This window comes from Mesoplodon bidens, assembly GCF_964165515.1.
Source record: "Mesoplodon bidens genome assembly, chromosome: 9".
NCBI classification, from domain to species: domain Eukaryota; kingdom Metazoa; phylum Chordata; class Mammalia; order Artiodactyla; family Ziphiidae; genus Mesoplodon; species Mesoplodon bidens.
Window position 1 is genome coordinate 82,066,878 of NC_138166.1, and position 26,657 is coordinate 82,093,534.

A 26,657-nucleotide genomic window follows, 5' to 3' on the forward strand; every position below is an offset into this window, starting at 1 on the left:
ATGACCTTAAGAAATCAAAGTCAAGTAACCTATCAGTAAGGGATTTATTAAATAAATGATGTTCTATTCATATAATTAAAAACCAAGCAGCTAAAGTTTTATAGTTCTTAGCCCTGGACAAATAACAGAATCATCTAATGATCATTTAAAATATACCAGTGCCAGGGCTCCACCCCAGTTTCATTGGTCTTGGGTAGGGTTTGGGCTTTTTTAAAACCTATCCAGGTGATGGCAACAGGCAGCCAGGGTTGAGAATTACTGAGGTGAATCATATTAGCCAACATGGAAATCTCTCCCAGGCATATTGTTATATGAAAAAGAAAGCCATAAAACATATCTATTAATAAAATTCTGTGTGTGTATGTGACTTCACTGATATGTGTTTGGATGTGGTCTCTTTCCATTTTACACTATTTACTTATTCATTGCTTAGACTTTTCAAAATGAGAATGTGCTCGTGTCTTTTACTTATTTAATTTTTAATTTTAAAAATCTGTTTAGAGAAAATGTGAATTGGTAGGAGAATGAGGTAGCACATGAAAATATAGGAACTCCCCAAATATACCACCTCTCCTTTCTCCCCTTCTCCTTCTTTCTGTTCCTTTTTGTCAATGAGTACAAAAGTAAAATATACAAAATCCCATTTCTGTTCTCTCTACCCAACACCTACTATTTCCAATATCTGGGATTGGGGTGAGGGAGGTGGAGGAAGTGGAAGGGGTAGAGAGATATGGTTCATTCATTCATTTATTCAGCAAACATTTATTGGGTTCCCAGATAGGTCCATACTAGGTGCTGGAAATAACAGTAACAAACAAGATATATATGCCCTCATGGTTATCATGGATATCATCCTGCCCTCGTGGAGCTTTGTTACATGTAACAAAGAAACTTAACGTAGTGGAGAGAAGTAAGAAAAGACTTCCCAAAGTGGAGGTAGACCTTTATCTTGGGAGAAATAGCAGCCACTAGAACTTTAAGAAGAGGAGTGGCATGACGACGTCTGCATATTTATGTGTCTCTATGGCTTCGAGTTGTGTCCGTGACCATGGGCCATGCCCATTTCCCCCTCCACCCCAACTTAAGGCCACTAAGAGAGAACATCCATCATCTCTCATCCGAGGTGAACAGGCTCTTTACAAAACTAAATTAGAGCTTGCTACGGGAGCAAAGCATTGACTAAAGGAATCTATCTTTCAATTTTCCATTATCTGTTCGCCATCAAATAAGATTAAACATGAAATGTTACCTCCTGCTGAGGTAACATTTATTGATTTATTGATTGGGCTCATTTTTCTGCCCATCTAACTAGATGAGCCTGAATACGGCAGATATACCTGTTCAGAGTTTACAGTTAAGAAAGCCCATTGTATGCAACAAATAACTCGCAAGGCTTTATGTGAGTGCTTACTGCAACTAGTAGAGTCTCTTGGAAGAAAATATATCTTTGTAAACATAGCAGGGTAGGCGAGCACTTCCAGGGTAATGGGATGCTTCACTGTATTTCATTTACTTAACATGAAGGTCAATTTTAGCCACTTATAACCAGAACACTTCCACATGGTGAGAAATTATCTAGAAGTAAATCTAGATAATTCTAGAATAATCCACACATGGATTTCTATTTGATTGCTTTGGGAAGTATGCACTACAGACTATCTAACCCCCAACCTTCAAGAGTTGAAAATTAACTCTCTAGGTAAAGTTCACCAGAAAAACATGAGAAAGAGAAATTATAGCTGACACTGTCCTTTTGTAACCCCAATGCATCTATGTGGACATCAACATGTGTTACCTCCTACTATCAATGTGTTATTTTTAACTTAGAATGTTCAATCTTTGCTCAAAGTAAGACATATGACTAGTGTTTTGAGGAACAGATTTGCTCTAATTTAAAAGACAGGGGTGGAAATGTTCTAGAAAGGGGAAAAAATCCGAGCTCTTTATAAAACATATGCAAATTCCTCGAAACTGCTTTATAAAACAAATTTAAATTATGGGCTTCCCAGTCAACATTTCCAAAAGACCCTCTCATTCTTTTTTAATTCTTTTCAAACTAAGCAGTCTCCATCTGAGAGCTGGACCCCTCTTTTCTTTGGTCTCTCTGCAACACAGGAGCCACTGAAATGGCATATTAACCTCATGTAGGTTGGAGCAGTTCTGGGTTTTCTGGGTTTGCTACTCTGCAGTTATGGGTCACATTATCCTAATTGATCCTACTGTTATCTAAAACCATTAACTTGGTATAGGGATTGAGCAGTCACCTAGGTGACCACTCTGCCGCCATGTTAACCCATATATGACACGTGTGTGTGTGTGTGTCAAGGTTGTGTGTAGTGCTTCTAAAAAGTTCAGATCATTGAAGTCTTGTTCTGTGACTCTCTAACTTGTTTTCACTCCCAACACACCTGAGAAATATGAGACACTTCAATCAGTAAAAATGGTTCTAGGGAGGGGGTTGGGAGACACACACTCACTCACTGTGTCCGTCACATGAAAAGCCTCTGAGGTAGTTTTGATAGCCTACACACCCCTCCCAACAGGGCATGAGGAGAGAGGGTGTGAGCCCCGCCCACACCCGGGATTGACAATCACTGGTTTAGTATGGCATTCAGTGCCCCAAGGGGCGAGGCCACAAGCCAGCTTCCGCCCCCCATCCACCCCCCAATAAAGTCTGGCTCCACTTCTCCGCTGAAGTTAAAGGGCTGATTTTACCATTTGCCCCTGAGCTTTGATAGGAAGAGAAACAAAGATAGGGCAACATTCCTCCCCTCTACAGAAAAGCAGGACCAGCTCTACACCACAGCAGAGGAGTTGCCCCCCACCCCGACAAGGTGCAGGATCTGGGGCGCTAAATGAACCTTCCCCCAATGCCTGAATCCCCTTGATAAAGACAAATCATTTCATTGAACCACAATTAGCGATCCCACGGAAAACAGAATCCTCCTCTGACTTAAACACAGACATGTTATATGCAGATGACTGATAACACATGCATAGCTCCTGTCCTGAAACAAGGCTTCGATTAGGAGAATGGAGAGGGCTAGGAGGCCAGGAGAGGCTGCCACAGGAGGGCCAGACTGAAGGAAGAGGAAGATGCGCATGCCTGGAGGACTTTGTCTCCTTCACAATGTAGCCCAGGCAGATAACACATGGCTTTACCAGGACTGTCCAGAAAAAGAGAACTGGGACCTTTGGAGATTACTTCTGATTTCAGCCCAAATATTTTCTATACAATTTTAAACAGATTCCAGCTACATTCTAAAAACCCCACTTAATGCTTATTGTTGAGCAGGACAATAAGTAAATTCATTAATCAAGACCTTATTTACATCCCTCATGGTCAAGGTTAATTGTTTGTGTTTTTCCAAACCAAGATGCTCCACCTTCTGTGACTCCATTAATCCAGGAATAAGTGGCACCATACAGATATCCAGGCATCTTTTTAGATACTATGGGTCATATGCTGTCCTAGAGGGGCCCAAGCACCATAAAACTGTCCTAAATGTTTAATTTTATTCAGGTCATAGCATTTGTTTAATCAAATTATTATCTTTCAAATGGAACTGTAAGCCAATCCCCAAAGCATTAATTTGCTAATCATTCCTTTGATAACTATTCTAATATTTCATGTCAGTCCTAGCATATGTGGTTAAACAGAATATATATTCACACATAAAGTGAAACATTTTCTATTCCAAGAGTGACCATCACCATTTCATAATTAATATCAGTGTGGAGTGCTGGCTGGAGGTCTCATATGAATCATCAAAGTAAACTAAAGTAGCACAACAACGATTAAGTTGTAATTATCAATTCACAGTCATGTGGTTCCAGGTTCAGCTGGAAGATGGGCTGACCACTTACATTTCTCACTTACTTGTAAAAGACAGATTTTTCAAGCCCCGCTTATTTGGTTAATAAGTATATCTGCTTCCATATATTCAATGCTCACTCCGGGCCAGCATACCGGTCTTAGTCATGACATCTACCATAACCAACATCTCCTCCTGGCTAAAAGTCACCCAGTTCCTGTGCTTTGGTAAAGGGTGGCAGCCCCTTCATGTGCAGACCACAGTCTCAAGAACTGACCTACAGCACTGGACTCTGCCCAGAGTCAATGGTATTGTAATTCTCCCACGTGATCAAATAAGGTCCCTCCAGAGTTACCCAAGAATTGGCCAGTCAGTGAGAGAAGAACAAAGCAGAGAGAAGCCAGGTCTAGAATGCATACAAACAAAACCTACCCTTCAGTTGGCCCGATGTCCCCTTTGGCAGCCCAAGCAGACAAAGGACACGGTCAGGTCCGGGTGGAATCCTTCACCTGCATTATCTCATGAAATCATCCAACAACCTAACACAATGTTAACGTCCTCATTTTACAGATAAGCTGATTCTGTAGCAAAATTAATGTAAACAAGTTTTGAAAACCTCAACTGAGCAACTATCGCCTCCACCCCACTCCTCAAATCCTTGCCCACTTTTGGCACCAGACTCCAGGAAAGAGACAGGATTCACGGGAATTACCATGGGATTGATGGGAACCAGAATTAGTTTGTAAGGGGAGAGTAACAGGAGGGAGATGATCCTCACGAAAGTCTCCCCTTCCCTAAAAGTGGGTGTTGATGAGTTAAGAACAGAAAAGAGATGCTTTGGAGCATTGGGGGAGGGAGATCAAGTCAGAGAGGAGAAGAGAACTGGGAAACTGGCTGGAGCGGGACATCACCCCAGAGCCGAAAATGCCATGCGGCTCAGAATCAGGATGCTGGGAGAAATCCAAGATCCCAGGATGTTGGGGTAAACCTGGAGCTTCTGCTTCTGAATCTTGCCTCCAGGCAAGGGGTCAATTAGCCCAAGAGAAATTACTAACAACTCTCCAGTTTCCCTTGAAAGTTTCCAGAGATGGACAATTAGAGCACCCTTGGCTGCCCATTTTAATCTTGTGTCCTCCTCCTTGCCAAGGGTCTCTTCCTAACGTCTGGCTCAGATATCTCAGGCATTCCCCGACGCCTGTGTGTGACTCTTCAGCACTCCTTAGACACAGAGAGCTTCTGCTCAGCAGCATCCTCATTTGAGAAAATTTCATCCATCTGAAAATAGTCATTAAGGGGCCTCTTACCATTCTCTCCTCCAAACTTAGGGAATTCATACAGAAGCTGGGGGGATGTTACAGACATGAACCAGACTAGATGGTCCCCCACACACACAGCTTCCAAAGCAGAAAGCTTGTGATTCGAACCCTTCTATTTTCTGAAGTAAGTTTTCCATCACTTTGTTCATTTTTGTCACTATATCTGTCATCTGTCCAACTTCTCCATATTCTTTTAATATTTTTAAATCTAATATGCACAGAAACAGCTTCTCACAATATTAAACGAAGACTCATTAATTCAGAGTAAGCTGGAAAAGTCATGTCCCACTGAGTAAAAAATCAGGGTGAAAAGTATTTTCAATTTTTAAAATTATGTCTATTACAAAGGACTACATAATGGATGTTAATAAATAAAATGAGAGAGTTAATGAAAGATGAATTACAATAACTTTATGTTTATGGGACTTTATGCTTTCAAAATATTGTTCCATGTGTTGTTTTATTTTGCCAATTTTATTCAAAATGTAATCTGTAGGTAATAGATCATCCAACCTAAACCAAAAAGTCTCGAATTATCCTGCTATAAGAATTACATATAATTATTCTAAGTCTGCATCAGAGCAGTCTGAATTAATGAGGTTCTGCTCTATTGTAGCTATAACAAACCTGACAACTTTATGGCCATCTTCTAGCCCAGAGTGTCACTCCCATCTACCCATTAGTAATAAATACTATTTCTCCACACAGGAACTTTTATCATAACAGAGCATCCTACGTTAAAGAAATTTCACCAAGTAAGTTATCTTAAATCTCAAATACCATAGAAGTGTTTGATCTGATAAATGAGCTAAGAGTTCATCAGACCCTCGAAAAACACTTGCTTTGCTTTAAAATAAGCCTCAATAAACAGCACATCCCAAGATACTGAGGACCCAACATGTCACAGAAATTATCACCTTTCTGTTTGTTCAGAAAAAAAAGTCACAATTAATCCAATTAATTCTTTTTAAAAATGGAACTAAATCAACAGTTGTAGAAACCTAGACACAAACCCCTCTCTGTGAGGAAACTGTGGCCCTGAGAGGGTCTACGAGCATCTTCACCACATTCACTTTCCTCTTAAACCTGCAGTTGGAGTCAAGACAATTTATTGTCTTTCCACAATGGTCAGAATTGCCTAGTGCCTTTACTTACCTTAAAAAGTCTTAAAATGTTAGCCACCATGATGGACACGGAGCTCGCAGCAGCACCTATGACGCCAGAAATCTTGTCGGGCTTGGTGAAAATGGGTGGATCTCCATTAGCACACTTCACGTCAGAAGCATCTTTCTCTATCAAAGCCTGCACGAACGTTAGTGACTGCTCCAAAGCGTAGGTGTCCCTGGAGCAGGTGTCGAGGATCCGGACACCCAGAGTGATATTGGAGAGGAGATCAGGGTCCTTATTAATCTGGTCAATTGCATAAAGCATGGCCTCCAATCTGTGGATCCCTTTTTCCTTCTTCAGCTCCCCACAAGGCACCCCTCTCTCTCCCTTTGCGTGGACAGGAAAGAGACCTCCCAAAATGATGTCCCCGTCCACTCGTATGGAATGGGCATACTCTTGGCTGTGAGTTCTTTGCATCATCGTGAGGATCCAGTAGAACTTGGCGGTCAGGAGAAAGAAACAAGGACACGAGGCTGATCGCTTTCCCTCGAGTACCATTTTCTCCACAGGTGGTGTTGCAATCCAAGACCCAAAGCTTATTCTTGCCACAGAAGAAGGGGGACCACCTGAGGCTGTACCTTCTGGAGGCTACCATCAGGGCCCATGGGGAAAAGGCTCTGTGGGCTTCAGCAGGTGTTCTTGATTTGAATGTCACAGTGAATTTCCATCAGACCCCAAGGTTCAATTTTATTTCCATATAAAGTCAACTTGCCTGGAATGATGCGAAAATTAGAGGAACAGCTGAGGTTCTGATGTTGGGATGAGGTCACCAATTCACATCCTTGAAGTCAGCCGTGTAGCAGAATTATTCCTGGGAGGCCGGAAGGAAAAAAAGAAAGGGTTCAGTTCAAAGGGTCTACATTTTTCATATTTTAAGCCCTGTTTGCACCGACCTCTTTTTTATTGTTTAATTTTCCCTATTCAGTAAGAAACTAATACTTTTTGTCCCCTTATGATTCTGAACACCTGGCTGCACTGCATCTAAACAGAGAGATTGATGACGCTTTTGGAGCAAGGGAAACAGAAACGTACCAGAAACTAGGTTGATTCTCCCAAATCAGAAAGCATTTTTATGTACCATTTCATTTCAATAAATCCAATTTCTGTGAAGGTAAAAATCCTGAGATTGATGGCATTAGTTCTTTTCAAATCTGTTTTTACTTTTTACAGCTGTCTGAATTTAGCATTTAAATTTCGTCCACAGAATCAGAATGAAAGGCTATTTTCTGTGATGTATTCAACAAGCCAGTCATCTGTTAATGACAATTTTTGGTGCCTCAGATTTCCCAATGGGAAAAAGTGATTATTCAATCACAAAAAAAGAAAAAGAGAAAGGAATCCACCCAAGGAGCCCCAAATGTATAAGTTTTAGAGCTTGTGAAAAGATTAAACATAGAATGTCAGCTATTTTGTGTAAATTATCTTATTGTTCTCTGGTAACAAAAAAATGACTTGAAAATTAAACACATAGGGTAGGTTATGTGTGAAAATACTCCTATTACCATTGTCAGAGTTTCCTATTAATTTGTCGGAGTGGAAGCAATGGGTATGCTTACAGTTCTGAAGCAAACACTTCTTGATCCTAGAATCACTAGAGCAAATCAGAGCTGGAGGTCTATTGAAGAGCTTCTTAATTTTGTCTGACTCAGTGGGGAAAACAGTTATTTCATCAAGACTAGAAATAACCTAGAGTGAAAACATCTACAAGCAAATCTATAGGAAAATGTTATTCTAGGACCTTCACTGTTAAAGAATGCCATGAAATTCTTTCAAAGGACTTTTGTGGAGGTTTAACTGAAAACAAGAACTGACTTCACATAAGGGAATCTGATGTTTGAAATGCACATGCAGTTAAGAGAATAAACAGCACCAACGTATTTTGGTAGGATAGTTAATCTACTGTTCATTTCTCACCTATTTATACATATGGGTTTGAAACCTGAAATTTGGACAACTCTCCTCTACCCTAGCCAACCAACATCTGGTTGTGATTTCCATTCACTTGTTCAATTTCCAGTTCATAAAATTTTCATTCCTCCCCGACCCAAAGGAAAGGATGGTGCCTCTCTAGAGGCCAACTGAACATATGTCCAAAAGCCTTCAGAGAAAGCTGCACTTTTTTCACTTTTAGATGAGGAAAGGGGGCTTGTTGTAGCCCACTGCCTGGGATTTGAGTATACACCTGGAGCACACTCAGAAATACAGTCAATGGCCCAGTCTGCTGGGACAGTTCTCATCTACCTATGACAAGCATTTCCTGCCTCCTGGCACATGCTAAGCCCTGGATTTCCCATATTCGGCCTCAAAATACTTCGTCTTTTTCTGACTTTTCTCACGACTTGACTAATATTCCGTCACACGTGATTCTCTTAGCAGCTGCTTCTCCCTCAGAAAATCTGTGATTTGGCAACAGCCTGACCTCAGGCATTCCACAAAAGGAAACACTTAGAAAGTTAACTTGACTTTCTGTATGAAACCATTTAAGTGATGGACCATGGATTACACCAGCCACCCATTAAGAGAAGGAGGATTGTGCTTTACAGTTTCACGAGGAAGACCAGTTAGAAGACAGTAAAATCTCATTAACTCTGATGACTAATTCAGGGCTTGTGACCAAGTCCTCAGGGCTGGGCTGACCCTGAGCGTATCCCTTCTGGCAGAGCACAGAATGAATGGATTCTCGAAGGAGAAATGATGAAGGGGAAAAGGAAGGGGATATTCCGTTCTTCAAGCCACCTCCCAAGTACTTAAAACACTTCAGAGGATAAATGGTTTTCAGTTGTAGACGACCATAAACTCAGGCCATCTGTTAATTACAAATCATCTTTACCTATGCTACTCACGTGGCATTAACCTAATTCCACTTGTTGTACAGCCCTGGAAGTAGTAAAATTGAGTTTCTTTTAAAGGTATTCATGTCTGCAATAATTTTTAGTCTCTTTAGCATCTCATAGGTCTGTTTAGAGCTTTAAGTTAGGGAAAGATTGGGGAATAAATAACAGAGAGACAGGAGTTAGTTTTGTTTAGTGGATGAATGCACTTAAATGGAAAACAAGAGGTGCCATTTTGGTTGGTATTTACTGGGCAGTTTACTTGGATTTTTGCTTAAATTTCCTCCTTTGCAACACAGAATTAAAGGCACATAACCTCTCTGAAGCTCGGTTTTCTTGCCTGTAAAGGGGTGCCAGAACCTGCCACATCGCACACATGGAAAGCGTGGTAGCTGGCACAGGGTAAGTGCTCAGTAAACAGGAGCTATCGCTGCTAATCTAGTCTGCAACTCATTTTCCACTAAAGCAGAGCAACTTTTTCCATATTTGCCCAGTTGGTGAGATTGTTACTGAAAATTTTCGTCACTTTAAAAGTAAAATCAGAGCTACTTACAAAATGTTGAAATACAGCAGTTATTTCAAAATCTGATACATTGTCATAAAAATCAGACTCTTGATGACTGGAAGGCTTAGTTTCCCTTTAAAATTCTAAGGAAAAATATATTTGAAAGTTTGTAGAAAACGACATAAATCAGGTGGCATCGCATAATCTTGCACGGCCTACTCTTGCTCTTGGGCAATTCTTGTGAGCTTTAATCTAAACTCATCCTAGTCGGCGTCAATGAATTTTAACAAAATGACCTTTTTGTGCTATCGAGCCAGACAGCTCTACTTCATGTTCTGTGCTTGATTTAAAATCAGTTTTTCTCTCAAACTGACCTTCCTCTGGGCTTTGATAGAAACCTTGCCTGTGATGATGGACTTCTTCAAGGAGGCATGAGGTCCACACTCCTGAAAGCGACCTCTGAGGGGAGAAGTCACCTTCCACTATTTCTGAGCCCTCAGGCGGAGGGCTTCCAGGAGGCTTAACCATTAAATGCTCGCCCGCAGCCCTTCCTGTTCATTCATTCCCTCCCAGCTGGTCCTAAGTGCATGGTAAATGGGTACCTTGTAGATCATTAGCACTTCCATTACCCACCTCTGGGGCCTGGGTCTGCTGGGGAGCAGGCCCCCCCCCAGCTGGGACATGAGTCTGTGGCTCCCTCACAGGCTCTAGCTATTTCCTGAAAGGCCAGGAATATGGACAGCTCCTCAAGGGCCAGGGCCCTGAATTCTGATTCTTTTTACTTTCTAGGTACCTTCTCTGAACCAAAGTCTCAAGCACCTAACAGAGTATCTCACTGAATTTTCAAACACCAATCATTACGTCTTGTGTAAATGAGAAAAAAAGGCTCAAAGAGGTTGAGTATGGCCCAAAGCCCTCAGCTAGTAAATGGCACCAGGGTCAACGTCCTCTGGACCTCCAGATGGGTCCTGCCCTTTGAGAAAGCCCCCAGAGCTGCAGAGACTGACTGGGACAACACAAGCAAGGGGAAAGGCCCTGCCCCTCCACTGAAATCTTTCAGAAATGTGCGTATCTTTGAGGGTTAGTTCTTTAAGAAAAATAATGAACTAACTAGGAAGGACAATCTGGGGGCATTTCCAGGGCAGGGTGATTTCTGAATGTTTCAACGAGCTGAGACTATCAAATGTAGTTTGTCCAAACCCCTCTGCTTCAGACCAGGTTTCCCAGACAGCCTGACACCAGTGAGAAGAAACCCACCAAGCCATGTGGGATCTATCTGGGTCTGTCCCCAGGTCTTCCTCCAGCAACTTGGCAAGTGCTTTTAAGACACGGTATGGTAAAATCCTTACAGGAATAGCAATAGCCAAGAATTGTAATCGTTTTCTCAGAAAAAGGCCAAAAGCCTCCCTCTGCTGTATTCCATTCGGCTCTTTAACAAATAGGTTAAGCTGCATATTGTCATCAATTCACAAAATTGCAAATCCGGCAGTTTCTCTTGAAACAGCCCATGTTTGCAGCTCTTTTGGGTGGTTTTAGAAAATGCATTGTATTTGTTTATCACCTCCTATGCCACCACAGGTGTGCACAGCCCTGGAATCTTGGTGGGGATAGAATGAGGATGGGCTAGACAGAGACTCTCCTGGCAACAGAGGCCTGGAATTGGAGCCTTGTCTGACAGTTGCTGGCTGGTGACACTGAGCATGTCACTTCACCTCTGTGGGCTTCCATTTCCTCATCTGTGAAATGAGTGAGGTGGACCATATAATCTCTAAGGTGTCTTCCAGCTTCCTGTTCTGAGGTTCTATTATTTAATGATAAGGGAATATGAGATTATGCTCAAAACACCAGAGCAAGGCTTTGCCAACTGAACACAATAACTGATTTTGTTTGCAAGCTGAGTCGCTTTTCCCCATCCGGTGAGAGAGGGTTGTAAAAGCTCTTCTCTACAAGCAGGCCCCATATTAAGAAAATCTGATACAGGAGCAGCTCAATTTACTAAACAGATAAATTAGAAGGTGATCATTTGCATTACAAAAGAATTCACCACAGGTTTCCTTTAAATAGCTAAATCCCCCTGTGCATTTAAAATGCAATCTGGGATTTTTTTTTTTAAAAAAGTGGCAAAAAAATGCAATTTGATTTAGAATTCAATTTGCACCATTTTTTCCAATAACACAGCTAGTGCATAAAAAGACCACATTTAAAGTAATGAGAAGCCACTTTTATAGTAGGCATCATGTAAGAAGAGGGAAAGGGGCTGAAACAAACATTTACTGAATGCTACAGCGTGCCTGGAGCACGTTATCTCATTTGCATTACAAAATACACCGATGAGGTTGGTATCACAGCCCCCATTTGGGATATAAGGAACCTAAAAACAGAAAGATTATATGAATGTGTCTAAAATCTTGGGCCAGAACTCAAATGCAGGACTGTGCTATGTTCTTTCCCTTACCCCACGCCCCTTGGGTGCAACAGACCATGAAGAATGTCAAGCTGACCCTGATTTGATGATGTGGACTGTGAGTGTGGCATCCTAGGTTCTGAGAAGTACCTCCCAGTACTCACTCCATGGCACTGGGCAAGTCACTTAACCTGGGATCAGTTTCTTTGTTTCTAACCTGAGGAATGATTTCTGGCCACCTCCTAGGGTTGCGAAATGAAATGATATATGTCAAAGTACTTTATAAACTGGCAAGTGCTATAAGAATGTACAGGGAAACTATTGTTTAACAATCAGTCCCGCTGGGACTTCCCTAGTGGTGCAGTGGTTAAGAGTCAGCCTGCCAATGCAGGAGACACAGGTTCAATCTCTGGTCTGGGAAGATCCCACATGCCGTGGAGCAACTCAGCCCATGCACCACAACTACGGAGCCTGCATTCTAGAGCCCGAGAGCCACAACTACTGAGCCCAAGTGCCACAACTGCTGAAGCCCACGCACCTAGAGCCCGTGCTCTACAACAAGAGAAGCCACCGCAATGAGAAGCCCGAGCACCACAATGAAGAGTAGCCCCCGCTCGCCGCAACTAGAGAAAGCCAGCGTGCAGCAATGAAGACCCAACTCAGCCAAAAACAAATAAATTTATTTTTAAAAAATCAGTCCTACAATTCAAATATTTTACGGGTGTACTGTGCTTAGAAGACCCTAAAAAAACCACTTTCCCACCATACACAGGACTGGTCAGACTTTAACAGGTCATGCGTCCAAGAAATCATAGGAAATTAAGGGAAAACTGGACAGAAGGACACAAGAGGAAAAGTCAATGAAAATCAACGTCCGGCTGGAAAGCTGAAGTTCATGGACACTTGGAGCACCCAAAGGGCTATTCTGAAGAAAGTGGTGACAAGATATTCCTCTGTAGTGAGGAGAGGACAATAGGAAGCCTTCCTAAGTTGTATGCAGGATAAGATGCAGACCTTCTACTACTATGGCTCATTACCACTAGAAAAGTTAGCCAGTAAACAGCCAGAAGATGTTTATCTGCAGGGATACCCTTGCCTGGAAAAGTATGTGCTCAATAATTTGCACACACTCGTCTTCAGCCTCTCCTACATCTTCCCACTTCTGCGCACCGGCTCCCTCCTCCCCCAGACCTGGATCTCCCCCCTCCCTCAGGGCTGATGTGTCCTACAGGTCACAACCTTAAGACCTGGTTTCCTGTTACCATGGCCCTCCCCAGGGAGTGAGTAAATTCATCAACAGGTGTCACAACCCGAAGATGCATTACTGTCATCCCCCAACTGGAACATCTGCATTTATAAGACCATTTCCAGGAGATCCATAATTTCTTTACCAAAGAAATGAATCTAATAGTGATTAAGACTGGCACTGTAACAAACCAAAGCCGGGAGTTATCATAAGTCAGGAGCCTCTCAAATCCATCCCACAGCAATGCCCACCACTCAGAAGGCAGGTCCTGGGAGAAAAATGCATCACGCTCAAGGTCCTCAGTCAGTGGGTGAGTTCATCACAAGTTGTCCAAGTACCAAGTAGAAATAAAAATCAAACCAAAGAACTCTCTGAGGGAAGGAAAGAAGGGAGGGAGGGAGAGAGGAAGGAAGGAAGGAAGGAGGGAGGGAGGAAGGAAGGAAGGAAGGAGGGAGGGAGGAAGGAAGGAAGAAAGAAGGAGGGAGGGAGGGAGAGGGAAGGAAGGAGGAAGGAAGGAAGGAAGTGAGGGAGGGAGGAAGGAAAGGAGGGGGAAGGAAGAAAGGGAGGAAGATAGTTCAAATATAAATTTCTAGCAGACAGAAGACTCCCCTTGGGATGGAAACATTATAATCCAGCTGGCTCTCCGTTCATATCCTTTTCTCCCACAAAACATGGGGTGACCGTCCCCCCTGAGCAAACTACATGAGTGAGTCTGGCGATGCCCAATCAGGTTCTATCAAGAAAACAGCAACAGTTTCCTGAACCTTCAAAAGCCAGCCTATCTGACAGGCATAGAGATATGGCCAGATCTTTGTTGTGGGTCCAGCTAAGAGATAACTCCATGCAACCATGTCGTTTTAAGACACTGAGACAGGGCAACCCTATTCCCTGGACTAAAGCAAAGTCCTCTTTCTGTTGAGTATTCTAACCACAGGAGGAAGACCGTGAGAAAGGAACTTGGAAGGAAAAAAGCATTGCTACCACGAGCACATGTATACAGTGTTCTGTGCCTCATGCCCTGAAGACAGCGAAACGCTCTTACACAATGATTGGCACTAGATGTTGCCAAAGTGAACGTCTGCGGGTTGTTTGCTGCATAAATACCAATTAAACAAGCCCTGCAACAGCTTCAACCTGCCCAGCCAACTTTGAAAAGAGCACATCTCTCCAGACCTCGAACTTTCTCCTGCACTCATTGGAGCTCAACTCTTCCTTTTATCTATTCCTTTTGGATTTAGGTGTTTTTAGCATTATTAAGTAGTAATAATTTGTAAAAGGAGCAGGAGGGCAGAACTAGCTAGCACAAACCAAGTAGAACAAATGGAGCCTAAGTAACAGTACAGAGCTGTGTTCTCAGCATCTTTTTCTTTATTCTGGATAAATCCTCTCCTGGGGAGCCTCCCCTCACCTATTTCTCCCCATATCCGATTTAAAAGCAAGAATTCTTTGTCTTTATCTCAAGTATGATACAACCTGTAGTTGACTCTGAAATGGGAAAATTGCATTTAAAAATCTGACTTCATCTTCCCTGATGGGTAAGACTTTTCAAAATTATCAAACCACATATTTTCAAGAAACAGGCAATGAACTCCACACAGCTGGTTCTGTCTCCGACAGAGATCTTTGAGGACATTATTCACAAGCAAGGGACCAAGGTACACTAAAGTGGTTTCTGTAGCCATCTGCAATTACTGACAAACAATTTCATAACGGAAAATGGAAATTATAGTCAAGTGCAATAAACTGTTTATCCAAGATCTACCTGCTGGTGGCTCTTTTTTCTCTTTTTATTTTTTCTTTCAAGCAAAATACCAGCTATCATCGGAATGCATTTCTCCCATTTATGATTTTCCTTATCGATATCTCCACCACCAGCCCTGTTTTCCAATTCTGATGTTGGCAGGATTTGTATTCAATCGCGGTCGTGGCCGAGACGGTAGTGTATTCTTGGATGTTTGCGAGACTCCCACGCCGTCAGGTCTGTGGGAAAGGATCACCTCCAAATGGCAAATAGGGCACTTCCTCCTCGGGCGGGACTCGCTCCGGGGACTGAGGGTTTGGGGCTTCTGCAGCTGGCGGGTGGGTCTATTTTCACCCCTGCCCTCCCGGGCGCGCAGACACCCTCTGATCCCGGGCCCCGGGGGAAACAATTCTTCAGGGAAGCGTCGGGGGCGCCGTCTTGTGCAGTTGGCTGACTCGCACACCCCTCCGCATTTCATGTGCACCAAGGAAGCGTGTCAGATGGGGTTTTGGGGGGCGGGGGACTCTGTTACATTTTCACCAACTGTACGAACCTCAGAGGATCTCCGAGCTGCTTGGCAGAGCCCCTGGGCTCGCTCTCGGCGAGGCTCAGAGGGTTCTCCGCCTCTGCCTCTATCTCAGCCCGCAGCCACTCACCCCGCCCCCGCTCCCCTCTTCCCTGCCGCATCTTCCTTTTTCTTCTCTGCTCCTTCGTCTGTTGAACCCCGGCTCCGGGTAGAGCCAGGGCCTTAGAAGTACCCGGTTCCTCTTGCCTTTCCCGAGCCGCCGGGGTATTCCGGCGCCGCCCCAGTCCCCCGGCGCGCCCGGTGATCCGGGCTCCGCGCGCTGCAGGGCAGGGAGCGCCTCCGCCCCCGCCGCACCTGGCCGCCGCGAGCGCCCACACCCCGTGCGGGTCCCAGCCAAACTGGGGCCACGCTGGCCGCAGGTGCTTCAGAGGCGCTGTCGGGGGCATTGCCTTTGTCGTTTAAACTCAAGACCCCCGAGACCATTACTCCTCCTCCCACCCCCAGCAGGACACGGAACTCCAGTGTTTTCCTGAAAGCCGCAAAAGGGGGGCGCGGAAAGCCCAACCTCGCCGGGCTAACTCGGGGAACGCAAGCTCAGGCACACCACACGTACGCTGTGTGGGGATGTGGGGTCTCGAGAACCCCCAAACCACCCGGCTTCCCCCGCGACCCCCATCTTCCCTAGATCCTGCTTAGACATTCATCCAGCCCCACGCTCCGGAAGGCGGGGGTTACCCCAACTCATCCCGGAAGCCTCTAACTTCGGAAATCCCTCCGGTTAGATTCGCGGAACGGAGGTACCTCGTCATCTCGGCGGGGCAAGTCCGGATTCCGCCAGGGCAGATCCAGGAGGTCACACGGGGCAGGAATCCGCGGAAGGAGCGCTTTACAACCCCGCCGCCGCACGCCCCATCCGAGCACCCTAGGTGCGCCTGCCCCTTCCCGTCACCCTTCAGTCTCCCATTCGCCGACTAAACTTTTGGGGGACCACATCTCCAAGCCCTGGGAGTTCCATGCTAAGCCTGCCTCTTTTCTGAACCTCCTCACGGGAATGTAATCATGGGAAGATAAGAGGGGAGGCTGCCTTGTTCTTTGCAACGTAAAATCAACAGACACCCAATCAAGCTCCGATGCCCGGCCAGCCCCTCGCCCCCTGGTGCCCACTCTCCCTCGCCTCCCATTCCCGTCACCTCCGCCCACCAGTTCTCTCCCGGACCCCGGGTGTGCAAGGCCATCTACTTGTGCCCAGGAAAAGCAAATCACTAAAGTGATCTGGGAAGGAACGGTGCACCTGGCTGTCCACTGAACGGTTTTAGGGAAGAAAACGGAAAGGGGAATCAAAACGGGGGGATTCTCTTTTTTCCTCAAGTACAGCCTTTGGGGAGAGTTCGGGGGTGGGGGCTTTTTTTTGCCTGTGGTTCGGCACTTGCTCTTCTCTTTTCCTGTCTCCGCTGCTCGGCGAACCTTACCCTGCTCCCCACAGAGGGCGCGGTGAGGAAGCCCGCGGGGGGCCCGCAGCTCCATGTCAGCGCCGCAGCCGCCGCCGCCGCCGCTCGAGGCGAGCACCGCGGCCGCACTTGTGGCTGGTCTCGGGGCTGAGGGGGCTGAGCTGGCCCAGCCGGCGCCAGGTCTCTTCCATGTGAATAACAAATACTCCCACCGGCGGCCGCGATTGGCCTGCGCCCGGCGCCTCCAGATCCTCCGCCCGCGGCCATTCACCCAGCGCGGTGCGGGGAGCCGCGGCCGGGATCGCGCCCGGGATCGCCAATCGCTTCGCGCCAACCAGTCACTTCGGGAAGCAGGAGGAGGAACCCCGAGGGGCGGGAGTCCTTGGATTTCGGATTTCGGTGTCTCGGTTCCGCCCGGGTGCGGGCAGGGAGAGGGACACTCGATCGGCGGCGGATTCCCCTCCGCGCTACATCAGCCCTCAGCGATGCGGGGACCAGAAATGTCAATAGTTCTGATTTTAAAAATCACTGCATCCGCCCCGCCCCCGACAAAAAAAAAAGGGAGGACCCAAAGACTGGGGGTGGGGCGGGGAGGGTAGGAAGAAGTGCGGGCGGCTGTAAGTAGGAGTAAGGCTGTGAAGGAGAGGAGCGCCTCCGACTGCCAGACGAGCCCTGGACACGCGCGGGAAGCGCAGCACGAAGGCCACCCGGAGCACGTAGTCGGGACCACGAGCCCGGGGCTCGCCTTCGTGAGCAATAGGTCACGAAAAGGGTCACCGTGAAGAATACACGGTAGACGGCACGTGTCCCGCCCCACGCTTTCTTGTTGGGGATGCTCAGAGTAAAGCCTTCAGCTGCGCGCTTCCCCTGCAAAGTTTGCTCGCGCCGCGCTACCGCTCGGCCATTTATCCTGCCCCGCGGCACCGGGCGATCGTCTCCCCGCCCCCAGCCCGCGGCTCTCGGGGCGCAGTCTACAGAACCCCCGCAGCCCGAGCATGGACGGAAGATCGGGTCACTGCGGGCCCTGCGCAGAAGGGGGCGCGGGCCGGCACGGGGACCGGCATCTTATTGAGCTGATTCAAGCAGCTCAAGCTGCTTGATTCAAGCAGATACGGGGCGGGAAAATCCTGGGGACCCGCGCCACGCAGCTCCTGGGTTCCCGAGGGGAAACTCAGCCGATGGAAGCCCGCCGGACTCGACGGGCACGGTCCAGAGGCACTCCCCACGAGTTACTGCCCAGGCACCCCGCACCTGCCCGGGGCGAAGGAAAGAAGGAGCCCCTCGCCGCCCAGCGCCGGGGAAGCTGCGGCCCGCCCGACCTTGTGTTGGTGAGAAAGTTCCATCTAGAGGCGGCGGCGCGCAACTGCAGCCGGCGCCCCAGGCCTGACCTCCTGCCTCGGCCGCCCGGTGAGCCAGGGAGGGAGTGCCGCCTCTCCCCACCGCCCAGACAGCGCGGGAATGCTGGGGGAGAGGGGGACAGCCAGCAGGAGATGGGGAGGATGGAGGAGGGGAGGACAGGCCCGGTGCAAGGCAGGCCCTCTACCCCCGGTCGCATCTCTGCAATGAATTCCAACTTCCTAAGCATCATGAACTTCATAAGCATCATGACAGGTACCTTGCGTTATTCTGTATATTGCTTATCTGGCGTGGGCTTCTTTCCTTCTCACACCAACTCTGAGGTGATCAAAATTATTAAGTCCACTCTACAGGTGAAGAAGGAAACCGAGGCTTAGAGACACAGCAAGAAAGCACTAGAGCCAGAAATCAGAGCAGCCTGGCTTCCAAGCCCCATACACACTTTCTCTCTGGGGCTGTTGCTTTTCCCAAGGCTGGTGTTAGGGTACCAAGTTTCCTCTTTCATAAAGCCACCCCTCGCCCTTTGTCACTTAGAAAAAAATCTAAGGTTTCCAGCCCAGGAGATCTCCTCTCCTTTCATTTCCATCTCTTCGCATTCCTTTCCCTTCCCTCTCTCATCACCACATGAGGAGCTAGCTATTCGATTGTAGAATCATTATTTTATGGCCGCCACCGCTTGGAGGGAGGATGGAGAGTTTGGAGAGATAAAATAGGCTGGATCCCCTGTCCCCATGTTTCTATACCGGGATCCTCAATTCACTGTGAACGCACAGCACAGCCTTGAGGGAGTGACCAGGGGGCAGTGCAGCCTGGGGCAGGGAAGGTGCAAACAGAGAAGAAGCCTTCATTGATACAGAGATGGGGCTGGGAGGGCTCATGGGTCACATGCCTGCCCATGAAGTTTGGGGAACTTTCTTATGAACTGGAAGGGCTCCCTCTTCCCCCAGAAGTGTGAAGGTAAGCTGAGCAGCCTGGTGTCTGTAGTAGACAACCCATCCCTGCCACACACTGCAGACTGACGCCATCTGGCTCAGCAGAGTACTGCAGGTGTGTGAATAAGTCCCTCTGTAAACCCTTTGCTATGTGTGCCTTAATACATTTGGGGGGAGGGACTTCCCTGGTGGTCCAGTGGTTAAGAATCCGTCTCGCAATGCAGGCGAGTCCGGTGGTTCGATCCCTGGTCAGGGAAAAGAGGTCCCATACGCCGCGGGGCAACTAAGCCCATGCCACTGAGCCCAAGTGCCACAACTAAGACCCGATGCAGCCAAAAATAAATAAATAAATATTGAAAGAAAGAAAGGAGGAAGGGAAGAAGGAAACATATGTCTCTTCTTAAAAAAAAAATACATTTGGGGGGAAAAGGACATGAAGGAGAGAGGGCAGGGAGGGCAAACCCAAAGGTACCCTGTACCCGCAGAGCTGCTGACAGCACCGTAGTCCTCAGCATCTGCTAGAGGCCAGCTCTGGCCCCAGGAGTGTTGTCACCCAGGTGAGCATGGAGGGCAGCACCCTGGCACTCTGGTGGGCCCATCTCAGGAACGAGGACAGCACAGCCCGTTGTGGCTTTGGAGGCTCGACAAGACTGAGTGAGCTGCTCAGGAGAGAAACGCCTAATGAGCCTGCTCTTCTCCTTCCCCTACTGATCGCTACCTGCATGTACATCGTGGCCTTTTCTGGTGCAGCCCTCTGAGAGATGAGCAGAACTGGTCTCTCCCAGGGAAAGTATAATTCTGACGTTCGGTTTTACATCACCTTGAACTTTTGAAAGTCAGAATGGGGCCATCATCCCAATCTGACATGGAATCTGGTCAATAGGGAATAAATTCATTCTACATATTCCAGACTGTTTCCAGTGACTTTATCTGGTGGCCCCTGAGCAAGTGACAAGCTCATATACAGGTCAGAATCCAGCCAGACTGAGAGCCACGTCAGGGCACAGGAAGCGAGACTGTCTCCACAAGTCATTGGTCCCTGCCAGTAACATTCACATGGTTACACTAGGTAGTCCAGCCCGGACTCATCAGGCTCAGATCCCACGGCTCCACTCACCCTCCACTGCAGCCTGTGTCAGCAGCTGATACCAGAGTCACCAGCCTGGTCTCACCTCGGGCTACCCCACCACAATATGAAATGTGTCTTTGTAAAGTGTCTGACCTCATCATCCATCCCACCCCCAAATATTTATGCAAACCAAATCTATTTCCAGACAGTTAATCCTCAAAGACGATTTGCCTATAATCTCATTTTTCCATGGATTTCCAATGATTTCCACGTGAAAAACTGCCCGTGTGTTAGATAATGCAAAAAACAATGCCATATGTTTGGGGTCCCTGTAACTCAAGCTGTGACATGTATTTCACACATGGAGACTTATGCCACAATTCCTGCTTTGGAGTAATCACTGAGATTCAAACTTTTGCAGGCAACTCACCCAGGAGGCATACTGACGGCATGAAGCTCCCACATGGAGCAAAGCTAACAGGGCAAAGTGGGAATTCAATTTGTTTCTTCTGGAAACTCAGACAATACTTTTTTTTTTTTTTTTACTAGACCATCTGCAAGTGGTGGTGAGTGTACCATGTGGGTTTTGCTCACTTTGTGAAAGCCCTGGCTCCTGGAAGCAAGATCAGACGTGTGAGACCGATAGACGGGGCCAGTGAGGGTCATGACAGCAGTGCGCCCCTCCCTGCACCGTCAGCTCACCCCTGCATGCAGGAGCCACAGGGAGGGATTTCCTGAGAGGGGAATCTAAGGCACAGTGTACATGCATCCTGCTGGCTTCAGTTGGGCTCCCCCAGAAGCACAACCTGAGACAAGGATTTAAGGGCAGGTAGGTTATTTAAGAGGTGAAGGAAAGCCCATTAGTGGAGTGGGCAACAGAGCCAAGAAAGAATGTGTTATCAAGCCAGCTGCCCCTGTGGGGCCTGGGGATCTGCATGTTTTGCAAACATTCCAGGTGATTCTGATGCCATTCACTAAAATGTGAAACCTACTGCTTTCAGGAAATCATTCTCACAGGCAATCAGCAGGTGGCACATTTAAATATATAAAAACTTACTTGCAAAGACTAGGGAGGCAGACCTTAGAAATAGGAGTCCAGGGAGGGGAGGCCCATGCTGCCCGTGTCTGTGGTCACAGAAGCTCCTCCTCCTCTCTTTTCCACTCTTTTCATTTTTTTTTTAATGCTTTTGTAATGCCTGTCTCTCTCTTTTTTTAACATCTTAATTGGAGTATAATTGCTTTACACTGGTGTGTTAGTTTCTGCTGTATAACAAAGTGAATCAGTTCTACATATACATATATCCCCATATCTCCTCCCTCTTGCGTCTCCCTCCCACCCTCCCTATCCCACGCCTCTAGGTGGTCACAAAGCACCGAGCTGATCTCCCTGTGCTATGCAGCTGCTTCCCACTAGCTATCTGTTTTACATTTGGTAGTGTATATATGTCCACGCCACTCTCTCACTTTGTCCCAGCTTACCCTTCCTCCTCCCCATGTCCTCAAGTCCATTCTCTACGTCTGCGTCTTTATTCCTGTCCTGCCCCTAAGTTCTTCAGAACCATTTTTTTTTTTAGATTCCATATATATGTGTTAGCATACGGTATTTGTTTTTCTCTTTCTGACTTACTTCACTCTGTATGACAGACTCTAGGTCCATTCACCTCACTACAATTAATTCAGTTTCATTTCTTTTTACGGCTGAATAATATTCCATTGTATATATGTGCCACATCTACTTTATCCTTTCATCTGTTGATGGACAAGTACTTAGGTTGCTTCCATGTCCTCACTATTGTAAATAGAGCTGCAATGAACATTTTGAATACATGACTCATTTTGAGTTATGGTTTTCTCAGGGTATATGCCCAGTAGTGGGATTTCTGGGTCGTATGGTAGTTCTATTTTTAGTTTTTTTAAGGAACCTCCATACTGTTCTCCATAGTGGCTGTATCAATTTACATTCCCGCCAACAGTGTGAGTGGGTTCCCTTTTCTCCACACCCTCTCCAGCATTTATTGTTTCTAGATTTTTTGATGATGGCCATTCTAACCGGTGTGAGGTGATACCTCATTGTAGTTTTCATTTGCATTTCTCTAATGATTAATGATGTTGAGCATTCTTTCATGTGTTTGTTGGCAGTCTGTATATCTTCTGTGGAGAAATGTCTATTTAGGTCTTCTGCCCATTTTTGGACTGGGTTGTTTCTTTTTCTGATATTGAGCTGTATGAGCTGCTTGTAGATTTTGGAGATTAATCCTTTGTCAGTTGCTTCATTTGCAAATATTTTCTCCCATTCTGAGGGTTGTCTTTTCGCCTTATTTAAGGTTTGCTTTGTTGTGCAAAAGCTTTTAAGTTTCATTAGGTCCCATTTGTTTATTTTTCTAGGAGGTGGATCAAAAAGGATCTTGCTGTGATTTATGTCATAGACTGTTCTGCCTATGTTTTCCTCTAAGAGTTTGAAAGTGTCTGGCCTTACATTCAGGTCGTTAATCCATTCTGAGTTTATTTTTGTGTATGGTGTTAGGGAGTGTTCTAATTTCATTCTTTTACATGTAGCTGTCCAGTTTTCCCAGCACCACTTATTGAAGAGGTTGTCTTTTCTCCACTGTATATTCTTGCCTCCTTTATCAAAGATAAGGTGACCATATGTGTGTGGGTTTATCTCTGGGCTTCCTATCCTGTCCCATTGATCTATATTTCTGTTTCTGTGCCAGTACCATACTGTCTTGATTACTGTAGCTTTGTAGTATAGTCTGAAGTCAGGGAGCCTGATTCCTGCAGCTCTGTTTTTCTTTCTCAAGATTGCTTTGGCTATTTGGGATCTTTTATGTTTCCATACAAATTGTGAAATTTTTGGTTCTAGTTCTGTGAAAAATGCCAGTAGTAGTTTCATAGGGATTGCATTGAATCTGTAGATTGCAGTGGGTAATAGAGTCATTTTCACAGTATTGATTCTTCCAATCCAACAAGATGGTATATCTCTCCATCTATTTGTATCATCTTTACTTTCTTTCATCAGTGCCTTATAATTTTCTGCATACAGGTCTTTGTCTCCTAAGGTAGGTTTATTTCTAAATATTTTATTGTTTTTGTTGCAATGGCAAATGAGAGTGTTTTCTTAATTTCACTTTCAGATTTTTCATCATTAGTGTATAGGAATGCAAGAGATTTCTGTGCATTAACTTTGTATCCTGCTACAAATTCATTGATTAGCTCTAGTAGTTTTCTGGTAGCATCTTTAGGATACTCTATGTAGAGTATCATGTCATCGGCAAACAGTGACAGTTTTACTTCTTCTTTTCCGATTTGGATTCCTTTTATTTCTTTTTCTTCTCTGATTGCTGTGGCTAAAATTTCCAAAACTACGTTGAATAATAGTGGTGAGAGTGGGCAACCTTGTCTTGTTCCTGATCTTAGTGAAAATGGTTTCCAGTTTTCACCATTGAGAATGATGTTGGCTGTGGGTTTGTCCTATATGACCTTTATTATGTTGAGGTAAGTTCCCTCTATGCCTACTTTTTGGAGAGCTTTTATCATAAATGGGTGTTGAATTTTGTCAAAAGCTTTTTCTGTATCTATTGGGATGATCATATGGTTTTTCTCCTTCAGTTTGTTAATATGGTGTATCACACCTGATTGATTTGCATATATTGAAGAATTCTTGCATTGCTGGGATAAACTCCACTTGATCATGGTGTATGATCCTTTTAATGTGCTGTTGGATTCTGTTTGCTAGTATTTTGTTGAGGATTTTTGCATCGATGTTCACCAGTGATATTGGGCTGTAGTTTTCTTTCTTTGTGACATCTCTGTCTGGTTTTGATATCAGGGTGATGGTGGCCTCATAGAATGAGTTTGGGAGTGGTCCTCCCTCTGCTATATTTTGGAAGAGTTTGAGAAGGATAGGTGTTAGCTCTTCGCTAAATGTTTGATAGAATTTGCCTGTGAAGCCATCTGGTCCTGGGCTTTTGTTTGTTGGAAGATTTTTAATCACAGTTTCTATTTCAGTGCTTGTGATTGGTCTGTTCGTATTTTCTATATCTTCCTGGTTCAGTCTCGGGAGGTTGTGCATTTCCAAGAATTTGTCCATTTATTCCACGTTGTCCATTTTATTGGCGCAGAGTTGCTTGCAGTAATCTCTCATGATCCTTTATATTTCTGCAGTGTCAGTTGTTACTTCTCCCTTTTCATTTCTAATTCTATTGATTTGAGTCTTCTCCCTTTTTTCTTGATGAGTCTGGCTAATGGTTTATCAATTTTGTTTATCTTCTCAAAGAACAAGCTTTTAGTTTTATTGATCTTTGCTATCATTTCCTTCATTTCTTTTTCATTTATTTCTGATCTGATCTTTATGATTTCTTTTCTTCTGCTAACTTTGGTGGGTTTTTTTGTTCTCTTTCTCTAATTGCTTTAAGTGTAAGGTTAGGTTGTTTGAGATGTTTCTTATTTCTTTTTTCTTTTTTTTTTTCGGTACGTGGGCCTCTCACTGTTGTGGCCTCTCCCATTGCGGAGCACAGGCTCTGGACACTCAGGCTCAGTGGCTATGGCTCACGGGCCCAGCCGTTCTGTGGCATGTGGGATCTTCCCAGACCAGGGCACGAATCCATGTCCCCTGCATCGGCAGGCAGACTCTCAACCACTGCGCCACCAGGGAAGCCCTTGTTTCTTAAGGTATGATTGTATTGCTATAAACTTCCCTCTTAGAACTGCTTTTGCTGCATCCCATAGGCTTTGGGGCATCGTGTTTTCATTGTCATTTGTTTCTAGGTATTTTTTTATTTCCTCTTTGATTTCTTCAGTGATCTCTTGGTTATTAAGTAGTGTATTGTTTAGGCTCCATGTGTTTGTATTTTTTACAGATTTTTTTTGGTAATTGATATCTAGTCTCATAGCGTTGTGGACAGAAAAGATACTTGATACGATTTCAATTTTCTTAAATTTACTAAGGCTTGGTTTGTGACTCATGATATGATCTATCCTGCAGAATGTTCCATGAGCACTTGAGAAGAATGTGTATTCTGTTGTTTTTGGATGGAATGTCCTATAAATATCAATTAAGTCCATCTTGTTTAATGTATCATTTAAAGCTTATGTTTCCTTATTTATTTTCATTTTGGATGATCTGTCCATTGGTGAGAGTGGGGTGTTAAAGTCCCCTACTATGAGTGTGTTACTGTTGATTTCCCCTTTTATGGCTGTTAGTATTTGCCTTATGTATTGAGGTACTCCTATGTTGGGTGCATAAATATTTACAATTGTTATATCTTCTTCTTGGATTAATCCCTTAATCATTATGCAGTGTCCTTCTTTCTCTCTTGTAATAGTCTTTGTTTTAAAGTCTATTTTGTCTGATATTAGAATTGCTATTTCAGCTTTCTTTTGATTTCCAATTTCATGGAATATCTTTTTCCATCCCCTCACTTTCAGTCTGTATGTGTCCCTAGGTCTGAAATAGGTCTCTTGCAGACAGCATATATATGGGTCTTGTTTTTGTATCCATTCAGCCAGTCTATATCTTTTGGTTGGAGCATTTAATCCATTTACATTTAAGGTAATTATTGATATGTATGTTCCTATTACCATTTTCTTAATTGTCTTGGGTTTGTTATTGTAGGTCTTTTCCTTCTCTTGTGTTTCCTGCCTAGCGCAGTTCCTTTAACATTTGTTATAAAGCTGGTTTGGTGGTGCTGAATTCTCTTAGCTTTTCCTTGTCTGTAAAGGTTTTAATTACTCCATCCAATCTGAAAGAGATCCTTGCTGGGTAGAGTGATCTTGGTTGTAGGTTTTTCTCCTTCATCACTTTAAATATGTCCTGCTACTCCCTTCTGGCTTGCCAAGTTTCTGCTGAAAGATCAGCTGTTAACCTTATGGGGATTGCCTTGTATGTTATTTGTTGTTTTCCCCTTGCTTCTTATTTTTTCTTTGTATTTAATTTTTGATAGTTTGATTAATACGTGCCTTGGCGTGTTTCTCCTTGGATTTATCCTGTATGGGACTCTCTGTGCTTCCTGGACTTGATTAACTATTTCCTTTCCCATATTAGGGAAGTTTTCAACTATAATATCTTCAAATATTTTCTCAGTCCCTTTCTTTTTCTCTTCTTCTTCTGGCACCCCTATAATTCGAATGTTGGTGCATTTAATGTTGTCCCAGAGGTCTCTGAGACTGTCCTCAATTCTTTTCATTCTTTTTTCTTTATTCTGCTCTGCAGTAGTTATTTCCACTATTTTATTTTCGAGGTCACTTATCTGTTCTTCTGCCTCATTTATTCTGCTACTGATCCCTTCTAGAGAATTTTTAA

The 26,657-nt window shown here is 44.9% G+C and overlaps 1 protein-coding gene across 3 annotated transcripts in view; it reads right to left on the minus strand.

Annotated features, from left to right (window-relative positions):
* Positions 1-6,796, minus strand: part of GRM8 (glutamate metabotropic receptor 8) — a gene marked incomplete at both ends in the record, with an annotated part of 776,918 nt that extends 770,122 nt beyond the window's left edge. For all 3 annotated transcript variants that reach the window (XM_081244335.1, XM_081244336.1, XM_081244334.1), the window contains one exon: positions 6,287-6,796. In XM_081244335.1, coding sequence (XP_081100461.1) covers positions 6,287-6,796 — 510 coding nt within the window. The remainder of the gene's footprint in view (positions 1-6,286) is intronic.
* Between the last annotated feature and the right edge of the window lie 19,861 nt (positions 6,797-26,657).